This window comes from Merops nubicus, unplaced genomic scaffold (assembly GCF_000691845.1).
Source record: "Merops nubicus isolate BGI_N331 unplaced genomic scaffold, ASM69184v1 scaffold15216, whole genome shotgun sequence".
NCBI lineage: Eukaryota > Metazoa > Chordata > Aves > Coraciiformes > Meropidae > Merops > Merops nubicus.
The window spans coordinates 23,553-35,861 of record NW_008617048.1 but is presented as its reverse complement, the minus strand read 5'-3'; the positions used below and the strand labels follow the sequence as shown (position 1 = coordinate 35,861).

The following is a 12,309-nucleotide window of genomic DNA, read 5'->3' as shown; positions in this document are numbered from 1 at the left end:
ACACGCATCCGTACTGGGCATTCTTCAGGAGCTGCCAAGGATACTTGCTTCTTGTTTCCTTTTGTTGGCCACTTTTTAGTATTCAGCTTATTGTGAGTATTTAGCATCCAGATTCCTTCTTTTAGTCTTGACTTTTTCTTCTGTCTTGCTGTGCACACAGTATCTCTTTTGGTTATCAGGTCTAAACATAACTGTGTTTCCTTCCTGCTCTTCCTAAACTCTGCTTTCTTTGATGTCTAACACCTTCACCTCAACTTTATTTCCTTTTCTCTCCTCTGAAGTTTCTACACATTCTTTGCTCCTTCCCTCTGGCTATCCCAAATGAATTCGTATGATCCAGTTTGACTTCCTTTGTATTTTCAGTGAATTTATCTATTCTCTAAGCCACTCCAATTTTTCCTCTGCTCTAGGAATCAACTTCCATTTAATATGTATGTGTCCTGCACAAGCTTCATGCCTATCAGGAAGCACTGCACATACCTCACTCTGGATTGCCTCAAAACCTTGATAGCCAGTCTGCAAAACTCTTGTTGTTCCTCCCTTCAGCAAGGTTATAATTTGTAAATGAAAGGACTTCTCTGCACTGAGCACATCTCATTTTACTGTCTCCGGTTCACGCTTAGATTCACTAAGCTGCTTCTTCAGTTATTTATGCAATATACACTGCCTCTGAGGGTCTCCTGAGGGTCTACCACAACTGCACCCAAGGTTCAGCCTCACTTTGTGTGTACTCAGGTTATTCCTCTTTTACAGGGTTGTTCTCTTTAAGACGTCTTTTGCTATCTAGATCAGTTAATGGACAAGAAATAAATAAGTCATTAATTCTGTAATGTTAGCAATGTTAAAGCATACAAGTGTCCCCACGAAAGTATGTTAAATTCCCATAACACAGGTCATAGCGTGTGGGAATGAGTTAGCACAAACACTTTCATAAGACATATTGTCCAAGTGTTATTAAAGCATTTAAAAAGGTATTTCAACACCTAACAAAAGAATTTGTATGATTAGGGTGAAATTCACCACTGGAAAGAGAGCCAGCACAAGACCTTTCAATGCTTACCTCCCAGTTAAGTGCTCAGAGAGCAAACAATGCCCAGGTCTTATCCTGGTATCCTATCCAGCAATTAATTACATCATCAAGTATTAAACTACTTATCCAAGTGAATATTTCATCCAAGTGTAAACATGGATGTTTACATGAATGTTAAAACATTCATAGTATTGCACAGGACTAGGACTGGGGTTGATTCCTCTTGGCTTTATGACTGCATCTAAGCAAGTCAGCTGGTCTCCCTCTGTTCATTATGGAGACAGGAAAGCACATTCACAACATGAAGTGTGAGCCCACCCAAACTTTAACTAAACAATCAACTACCTTGGTGTTTGCTTTGAGAAGCAGAAGAGTAAGTGTTACAGAGATGGAGGATCAGACAATAAGTTTAAGTTAGGATTGAGAACGTGGCCACCAGCTGATTTCTTACTGATCCTTAATGTAAATGTTTTTTTCCCCTTAAAGTGTTTAGTCAACCATTTTGGTAAAACACAAATGAAAAAGAAAATTAAAGGCAAAAGATTAGCATGTTATTTGTTTTGTAGAATTTTTTAGCTCCTCCTATATACATATATATAAAAGAAAATGGTGAGCACTTCTCCTGTATAGCCCTGTTTGCTTTAGCACAGGTCTGGACTTTTATGCAGTTATTCCACCACTCCCACAGCAGGTTTGCACCATCCCCACCACTGCCACAGTACCATTCATGTGCATGGCCCTTTGCACAGCAGCTGTCACAGAAAGCTAAGCACACAATCACTTCTTTCTGTTTGCTCCTGTTGTTGTCGTGATTTATTAGGTACAAAGGCAGGAGACTGGCCCCGCCCAAGTCGGAAATAGAGTGTTTCACCCCAAAAGGGAGTATGGGGAATGGTGGGAGAGCTACAATGACCAGGTAAGCAAACAGCAAGTGTCCTTAGGGCAGTGTGACATGTCTGTGAACAAGAGGAGCAGACCTGGGACAATGCCAGGCCAGATCCTCTGTCTGTAATTCCTGTGCATCCCATATAGTACGTTTACAAAAGAAAAAGAAAAAAGAAAACACATAGCCACTACTGATCTCTGTGTTCCATCTGACCACCAAAGAACCCTGCACCATATTCATTCAAGTGATCCAACCACGTGTCCTGTGTGATGTTGTTGTAATATGGTGCTTTGGGGAGGAGAAAACTTACAACTAACTCTTTAAGCCAGTAGAGCAGTTGAAGAGAGACAGTGTTCAAACTTGGAGTAAGCAGCTCCAGAACTACTCCGGAATGCTGGTCCCACTACATAATAGGGTTTACTTTAGGTCTAATCAAAAGAGCTTTTAGAAAGAGTATAGAAATACTGATCGATAAAACCATTTTCAATATGAAAATGTTGGTTCTTCTCAAACAAAATATCTCATGGGAAAGTACTGAGGTTCACAGCAATTTGAAGGAAAGGTTTCAAATTAATTTTAAATACAGTTCAGAACATCTTTTTCCTAACTTTCTCCCTTTAATTCATATATTTATTTTCGATTTTGTTTTGGCCACTGTATATTGCATGACATACAGCAATGTTACAACTTTAATGAACATCAAATAACACAGTTTTTCAACCTTAACAGGATGAATTCATTAACAATATGGCCATTTTAATGTTTCTGTATGGAAACATTTCAAACTATTTAATTCTGTGAAATACTTGGAAATTTCAGCTATTTATCTCATTTTGAGTCCAGTCAGATTTCCAAATGTTGAACTCTCCCTTAGGACAGAAAATCTATTTCTCCAGACATCTCGATTAATAAATGAATAAGCTGCATGTGTCACAGACAGTTATAAATCTTTCATTAAACAATACTCTTAATAAGCATTGTATCATTCTATTACATTCTACTGCAAGTTAGAAGCATTTTGACTACCATTTATTAAAACATCTACTCATTCCTTATTGACCCCTGGAAGGTATTTTAAAAATGTAACCTTAGAGCACAGCACAACCAAATTCTACCTTTATTCTTCCCAAGTGTTAGATCACAGGTGAATTTTATCATTGCAGGAGGATGTTTAGTGAAACACTTGCACAGTGTTGTGACCCCCTTGGGTGCACTAATATTCACTCATGTGCATAAGGCTATCAACTATAACACCACATATCACACACCTGGGGGTCTCCTGCTGTTTAAGTAACATCAGGAACATCCATCGCTGAATGATGTACTAAATTTACACACGCCTGTTCTCTTTTGTCAGCTGGGATTCTGTTTCTTGTCTGTGTGTTGTTTGGCTTTTTTTTTTCCTACATTGCATAGTTCTCAGTGATATTTATTCTTCATTTAAAAGCTATCTGGGGTCACTATATAAGATTTTGAAGAGCAGAAAAGTCCATGTAAATGTCAAACTACCGTATCAACTGTATTTTCTTGTACAGTGTTCGGCTCTGTTTTGCCTGGCCATATATATACACCTGAAAAACTTCTTTTTTATATTTTATATCTTCACAGTGAAGAATCTATTTCCATTCCAGACTGTAATCGATCTGAGTCAAGTAGAGAGGAGAAAAAGGTTCCTGTTAAAGAGGATGCCCTAACAGTCGAAAAGACTGGAAACTGTGTCAGTCTAATAGTTCCACAGCAAGACTGTCAGCTGCAAGACCTACTCAAACAGTTAAGAACACCTTCTGCTTAACAGAGAATGCAATTGCATTTGATGGCTGTGTTTTGTTGTCTCCAGCCAGAGTGTCCTGGCCAGTGGTCCTTGTCAAATTTCATGAGCTAAGCAGAGTTGGCACTGAATAGCCTAGGAATCTCCCAGGGAGAAAGTAGATGCTGCAGAAAGGAAAGTAGGTACCATTCTCCTGTCTCATTAATTATCAGATCAGTGATAGAAGTCATTGGGCTGAAATGCAGACAGAAAAGGACAGAGACCGCAATCTGACCATTTCTGAATAATGAAACAATGTCCGCATCCCACGGGATGAAGAGGTCCCATGATACTGACCAAATCACACTCACATCCTTGCAGTCTCAAAAATGCTGTGCAATTTCATGCTGGGCTGTATTACTCATCTCATTTTCTCAGATCCTTTGTGCAATGTTATTTTTGTGTTCCAACCCTAGTGCAGATATTTTTCACATCAGGGCCTGACTATCTCTGCACCTTGGTTTTACAAATGGCTCGAGATTTTTCAGGATGAAAAATGACATTAAAATAGCAGTAATGGGTACACTATAGGATCATTTGTAAGGCTATTTCTAATTAAGAGAAGTTACTACATCCTGCATCACCTGTAAGCATCATCCACACATAGCTGATAAAATCAGTTGTGGAATGGGATATTTTATAAGGCTTTCACAAAGCAGGCATCACATCTTTTTGTTTTGTTTGGGTTTTTTTTTTTGTTTCTTGCATCACAATTCTAATTCTGATTTGATTAAATGCAATGAATAAGGAGCTGCTTAATAATTCACGAGAGTAACTTTTCTGCTGGTAAGTCCCATAGGCGTAAATACCTCTGTAATTATTTATCAGGTATGCCAGACACCTGAAATTTCTCCAATTGTATGCTCTTTGCAAAGGATAGAATTAAAATCAACCCTTGACTCTAGAGATACAACTGGGAGAGTTAAAACTTTTTTTTTTTTTTTTCCTTCCTTGTGCACTGCTTGTGCTTCTTAATTCAGGTAAAACTCATGGTACCTATTTTTCCCAGTTTCCATTTCATACCTTTAGCAAATTATCAATGAAAACAAAATGAATAAACATGTTGACTAAGCAATGTTGAAAGCATCTGAAAGCTTTGTGTATCAGGAAGCAGAACTCAGAGTTCAAGAGGTGGCATTGTCCTCTCTCCATCCTGAGAGTAGGATGCTCCAGTGTAGCAGAGATGCTTGAAGTGATGTTTCTCAGATGAGAAGTGAAACCCAGCACTAGCTGCATTAATTAACAATTACAATGAGGTCGCAGCAATAGAGGAAAGATGTTACACCAGGTATCAAAATTGGGTGTGCATTTTGGATCATGGCATCAGGCATCCTAGAAATGCTTCATTCATTTTACCAGACACTTCATTTCCCGTTCTAACCAGGCATGTTGCTGAAACAGCTGCCAGCATTAGTGTCGCTGGTGGCTGCACTGGGAGGTGACTGGCAAAGTTTCTGCCCATCAGCTCTCTCTCACTTTGTAGTTGCTTTCATCCTTAAACATTAAAGTCCTTCATAATTAAATGTCAGCTGTGATTTTAATGAGGAGAGGTTTTAACAGATTACAGTTCATGGAGTAATATAAATAACTGTCCCTGCTGCTGTTAACAGAAAACAGCTCTGTTAGCAAAATAATTGCAAAATATGCTGTTTAGAGCTCAGGACAGGTCAAAATTAATTTTTGCCCTGTATCATTCATCTTTTGCGTTTCCTTGTTATTTACCTCCATTGAACAAGCAAGATGGGAATAATTTAGGCTAAATGACTTGAGTGATATATTGCTAGGAGGTTATTTGTGTGTGGCAGAATTGGTTTTCACCCAGGGAAACAATTATATGGGTGTGTAGAGGTTTCCTTAAAAGCTATTTAAAATCAGAGGAACAGCAACACCACCAACCATTACAGTGGTAGAACTGACCTAGTTTAGCCACCTTAAGGTTCTGCATTCAGTTTTAGCCAATCATCTAGGTTGTCCTGCAATCCCAGGAGAAATAATGACTTCTCCATACAGGTATACTGGAGTTCACCACTTCAACGACTTGTTTCATTTCAGTGGTTTTAACATGTTGCAAGGCACTTCCATTCTGCCAAGGATGAAGAACTTGGGTCACTACAAGCAAAATATACATTGATCTGAGATTGGCTCAAGTGATAAGACTAGAGAAACAGAATGCACATGTGCCTGTGCTTGCATGCATCACAGGCACACACTGACATCACCCATTATGAAGAGTCAGTTTTTAATTAAATCTACTGACAGCACACCAATCCATTTCAGGCAAAGTAAGTATATCATTGAGTCTAATAATGTTTCACCAGTGGACTCTAAAAGGGCAACTCTTTGGCAGATAGTTCTGTGGACTAGGTATAGAAGTTTATCCTGCTTGCAATTGCCACCTGCTTCTGTGGACAAGACAGAAGAACTTCTTCCTTAAAGAGAGGAGAAGACCATCTTTAAGAAACAGGTTTGTTCTGCACAGTGTTGGATCAATAACTTAACTATGTCACCTTCTCAAAAACCAGGATATTTTTTTGAAATTGAATGCAACACTCTACTTCAGCCATTGAAACATCTAAGCATAACTTTGCTGCTCATTATAGCTCAACAAAATTCAGACCAGTGTTCTGAAATATGAACTTGCATGCATGGAATTATAAATTAAAGAATTTTGAACCACTCATTATATTCATGTGAGGACAGATTGCAAGCAGATCATACAGGTTTCTATTAAGTTATTGTCCAGTATCTGTTTTCAGTTGTATCACTTCAAATCTGGAATCAGATACTGATATTGGTACATGATAAAGAACAAAAATTCCTTTAAAGTTTTGTATTAATCTCTATTGATTCCCCTTGCATTCCAGTTCCCACTGGTGAACAATACTATGCAGCATTCCAAGCTTTCTTAGAAAGCAATGAATCCCATCATCTTAAACTGATTTTCCTATTTCATTTAAAGATATTAACAAGAGAATAAGTGACTTATTTTCAAATCACACATGCTTTCAGTAACTGTCCCAATATTAGTACCTAGGCACTCACAATCAGAATTAATTTTAGCTACTTCAGGCTATTAATGAAAATACTAATTGTTATTCTGTCAGCAAGTGGACAACCGTAGAGGAAATATTTGAAATATCAGAGACTTCAAAAGCTCTCTCATCTATACCACTTTCATTTCTTATACATATTATATCATAATAGGTCTAGTGGGTTGGGGAAAAGCCTAGCTGTCAAAATCAAAGCAGCTTTTAGTGAAGAGACTGGAGAAACAATTAATATGACTGATTCTGAGGACATTCCTCTTGTACATAAAGCTGAACTGAATTAACCTTTAATGAAGGAAATGGAAAAAAAAAAAAAAAAGTGCCACCCAAAAGCTATTGTTCTACCAAATAGAAAGTATTTTGATAATATTTTTTGGTCTGAAAATTATGTCACAAATCAGAGTTTGCTCTTCTACTGATGTGACCTGTACTCTGCTCTGCTCTGCTCAGTACATTGTGCTAGCAGAAAGCAGAGCAGGTTAGAAAGGCATGTATTCACCCAAATGTAATAGTGGGATTCCTTTGGGAGCTCAAAAGTGTAATTCTACTGTTCTTATATGAGGAAGCCAAAATCTGATTGCAAGAAAACTCTAAAATTTCACTGACCTAAAGTTTCCCATCATTAAAGGGTCAAGCAGGGCTGGGTATAAAAAATGTAGACAATTCCATTAGTAGGCATCATAGTCAGTGTCTCTGATCTATCTTTATTTCTCTATTTTTAAATTGCATGCATTGCAATGGCTTCCAGTTGAGAGAGTAGCAAGATGCAGTTAGAGCAGGATCTTAAAGTACTGTCACTGCAATTTACCCATAACCCAGCTTCATACCAGTCATAGAAAACAAGTGGTGCTCCTTTCAGAGGTGATAAATGACTGTACATCTCAGTCCAGTGTTGACTTTGTAGCAAGTAGGTGCAGCATGATCAGGTGGGTGATACATTTCTGAGATAACAATTCCAATTATTGCTGGGCAAACTACTACAATCGTAAGTATAGGATTCATTCCTAGGTGATAAATTGCTTCTTGCTTCCTACTCAAATTTTTAGATCAAGGAATCTGCAATGAATAACACTCGAGTATTTGAGGCTTTTGCACAAAATTTACATCAAAGAGCTACTGGGTCTCCTTTAGAGCCGTAGGATCTCCATGAGAAGATATACACATCCAGCTTGAGTACCCTTGGGCACAGTGGAAAGGCAGCAAATGGGTTCATCAGTCAAATCTGACCCCAGACCAAGCTGGGATTCAGGGATGCTGGTGACAGTTGCTCCACTGAAGATTTAACTCTCAGCTGTCCTTGCCAAAGGCTGGACACAGCCCCAGATTTCACCCTTTTCCTTTCCCCACACTCCTCAGCCTCCCACCTCTCCTTAACTATTGTCTCCTGAACAGTAACAGAGAGGGAGTGACATGTTCCCTTCACAATCTCTTACAGTCTGACCTACAGTCAACCAAAAATGTCTACATGCATGTAATGCTTTATGTACCCACTTAAAGCCATAGGGCTTGGACATGTATACTAAACCAGGGCTTGACTTCAGGAAGGGTGCTAGAATATACCTCTTTCTTTGGGCAAGCATTCCTTTTTGCATTGGCTAATCATGTTAATTCACTCATCTTAATGGCATTTCTTTTACCTCTGTGACAGGCAGGTCTGTCACAGATCCCTCTGAGCTCTGAACTCAGCAGAAATTAAGAGACTCCACCAGGGAGGACATCCAGGACTGGAACTAGGCCATCTCTTTCTGTCAGATCAGAGTTAAAAGTGCCAGGTCACCTTGCTTCCTGATCCAGCTCATACTCAGCAGGAGCTGGGAGGAGGTCTCATGGTCATCATAGCAGAACTAGAGGCAAGATCTCACCTGCCAAAGGATCCAAATGCTTGTGCTGCTAGCACCAAGCTCCCACTGAGCTCAGGACTCAGCATAACCTAGGAGATAGGGCTCTCAAACGGCTCTCAACAACCACTACATGTTCTAGCTAGAGGAGTACACAATCCTCAAAGCAACAGTTTTCCTCGGAATACATTAGTCCCAGCACCTGCTCAGCTCAGAATTGCATCCACAGAGATGCAAAGAGTCAAAGTGATCAGTGCTACAGGTTAGATTTTAGTTTTCCTTCTTGCTCTGATTGAGGTACAGCAAAAGGAAGGCACTGTCTGAAGAGCAAATTACAAGCCACCAGATGTTCTGCCTAGCATTTTGGAGGTAGGTGCATAGAAGTTAACTTCCAGGATCCAGACAACATCCTGGTGATCACTGCAGCAAAGAGGTGTACCCTGATATACCCATATATACCACCTCCCAGTCTAGCTTCTCTTAAAACACCCACTGGTTTATGTTGTGTTTGTCTACTAGATTCTGTCATGCTGCTTTTGAAGGAGAAAGCCGTTTGCATATGTTGTGTTACATGATCCATCATAATTCCATGTAATGTGATCGGGGATGTGAATCCACAAGAAGATTTTGTTTACATTCAGCATAATTTTTTTTTTTTAGATGACTGGAAGAGCTATTAAACTGATAGTGTGTGGCAAGCCTCCACATGAAAGCTGGTATAAAGTCATCTGTGTTTAGTAAACTGTGTGTCTTGCAAACTGTTACACTGCAGGCTAACGTGAGTGTATCTATTTCAGGCATAAAAGGCAAACAACCAACCAACACATTTGTGATACTGTGCCAGGGTCTCCAATGTGGTTGTCTTTCCAAAAATCCTACATGGTCGTAGCAAATGCTTTGGAAAACTAAATAAATTGTTTAAAGTTATGTTACATTTTTTATATAAATCATGCTTATCTGTATGTGGAGACTATGTTTTTCCTGTTGACATCATTTCAGAGTCATTGTCTGTTTCAGCTAACATTTCTAATGGTCTTTCTTAATCTCAAGAACTATAGGTTAATGTGTGTGTAAACACCAGCTCATCAGCCTAAGGAGGGTGGAAAAGGAAAGGAGTGTTTTCATACTATGTGTTTATAACTGCTACAGCTGGATTTTCTTAGGTAGCAAGAGGAGAAAAATAAGAAACTGACAAAGAGCAGGGTATGATGGGATCAGAACAGAAATTACCCTAAAGGGATTCAATTGGCAGGACAGTGGTGCAAAGTGTTTATTGCTGTTTCCAAACCATGAAGAGCTGCTTGTATAGCTTGTCCATTATTTCTTTCCTCTAGTAATGTAGTTTTATTCTGTGAGCTGACCTGGAATTAAAAACAATTTGTTTTTTAAGCTACTGATGGCTAACTTACCAAGTACCTTGATGAAGAAGAGGCGTCTCTCCACCCACAACCTGTATAGCCCTTTTCTTCACATCACACCAGTACTTTCAAGTACTGGAATATAAACTGATTTTTTTTTTTTTTTTTTCCCCAGCCATCATAGACCATGCTGCTCCAGCTCCCAATCTACACTCCCTGCCTCATACCATGAATCCGTGACCACTGTCCTGCATACACCAAGCTCCTTACCACTGACTGCTCCCAGGCCAGCCTGAATACCTGTCCCATGTAGCCCAGCCACTCCAGGTCTCTCATCTATTCCCTTCAAGCATCTGCTTCCTCCTTACTCCTCCCTGTATCTTGCAGTCCCACGGTCCCCCTTCCTGACACCAATCCAACAGAAGCAAAACCATCAAGCTGCTCTCTTCCCCAAGATGGACACTAGCTATGTCCCAAGGTCAACAGAGGGGCCAAGAGTGGCCACGAACTAGCCCAGAGTAGGCCAGATGCACAAACAGCCTGTGAAATGACCTGACAGACTCTGCTTGTTTTCCTACAACATAAAGGTATAAATGAGAGATGTAGATGCATTGTAATAGGTAGATATATATGCAGATACAGATGCAGATACAGCTTTATGCTGAATACTAGCTCTGGGACACCACATACCCATGCTATAGGTACAGTGTTTACATTTTCAGCTTGGATGCAAGTTACGTTCTTATGTCATTTCTGTTTACAGCTCTAATGGGAAATCAGTTTCCTGGGCCCAGAATGAGAAAAGCAGCAGAGGAGCACACCTTTGGCAGCGGTTGTCAGTCCACATCAACAAAAAAGAGAACCCAAATCAAACTGCAGTGATCAAGCCTTTTTCTAAAAGCACAGATAGTAGCCGACACAGTAGCAGTGCTACGTTTCCCGAGGCCAGTGCCAAAACACTTTATGAGGTTTCAGAAGCAGAAGAGCAATATCCAGCTCAGTACCAACCGCAGAGTCCCTCGCCTATCAGCACCCTGAGCCACAGAACTGCCTCCGTTAGCCGAACAGAAGACGATGCTCCTACCTTCCAGTCAGAGCCTCCTCAGCGAAGTAGCTCCTCTCAAGGCTCCCTCATGGAGCAGATCAGTAGCGTGGTTACTCGCTTTACCGCCAATATCAGTGAGCTGAACTCGATGATGCTTTCAACGGCCAGTCCAGGGACAATGGTGGCCACTCCTCTCTGCTCTTCATACCTGATTCCACGGGAAATCCAGCTCCCTACTACAATGACCACGCTTGCAGAGATCCAACCGCTTCCTGCCATTGAAGTCAATGGCGCTTCACAGTCAACTAGGAAACCTTCAAATGGCAGCGTCAAAGAAGGCACTTCAGAGGGCCCATCAGCCAAGCAAGATCTTGAGGAGTTGGTAGCTTTAACTCCTCCTTCTCCTTTTAGAGACTCTATCGATTCTGGAAGTGCATCTCCCAGCTCTCCCGTTTCTGAATCAGCTCTCTGTATCCCATCCTCCCCAAAGTATGACACTCTCCTCATCAGAGATTATACTCAAAGTTCTTCTTCGCTGTGAATGTAGTTCAAGACAATGTTGGATCTCAACAACTACAAGCAAGTAGTGAGGGGACAGCCAAGCCTTCAAGATCTCCAGTGTTTACGCAGATAGAGTGAAAAGCATTGGGTCATCTTGTGAGAAATGGAGAAGAAGAAGAGGAATTACTTGAGAAATGGAAACATCAGATTAATTATGCTGTTTTAAAGACAAAATGACTCTTGGCAGATTATCGTGGCCTTAAAAAAACATGGGCTTTTCAGAAACACTGAATCTATTTTTGAGGGCTTATAAGGAGTCTGTTAAATCAGTTACATACCAAGTGCTTTGCTTTAGTATTACAATGAACTGTGTGTACATTATATAGGGCAGGGGGGAAACAAGATTGTAAACAACTGTACAGTGGTTTGTTTGTTTACTCTGATTCCTTACCCAGAAGTGAACCTTGATCTTTTATCAAGAATAGAAGACCAAACATTGAATGTACATTTTCTAACAGACTCAAATCTGGGACCAATCTGTCAAGCTTTCTTTCTTTTATTTTTTTTTTTTCTACGAAGATCTCAAAAAGCAGTAATGTATGTTCAGTAACTACAGAACTTTTTGCTGAAGCATATTGTGTCCGTGATACGTTACACGTGGATAACACTAAGTTGAGGCTTTGCAGCAAGTGACTGCAATATGGAGGGCTTTACAAGTGACTTCACAATCTACACGTTTGTTTATGAAATTCTCTTCTATCAGTATCAGAAATTCGATTTGTTAACATTGGATTCAC

At 40.0% G+C, this 12,309-nt stretch overlaps 1 protein-coding gene across 1 annotated transcript in view; it reads left to right on the top strand.

The window, feature by feature from the left end:
* Nucleotides 1-11,552, top strand: part of GRM5 (glutamate receptor, metabotropic 5) — a gene marked incomplete at its 5' end in the record, with an annotated part of 25,392 nt that extends 13,840 nt beyond the window's left edge. The window contains 3 exons of the mRNA XM_008943023.1: nt 1,851-1,946; nt 3,525-3,686; nt 10,730-11,552. Of these exons, the coding sequence (XP_008941271.1) occupies nt 1,851-1,946; nt 3,525-3,686; nt 10,730-11,552 (1,081 nt within the window). The remainder of the gene's footprint in view (nt 1-1,850; nt 1,947-3,524; nt 3,687-10,729) is intronic.
* Nucleotides 11,553-12,309: the final 757 nt, after the last annotated feature.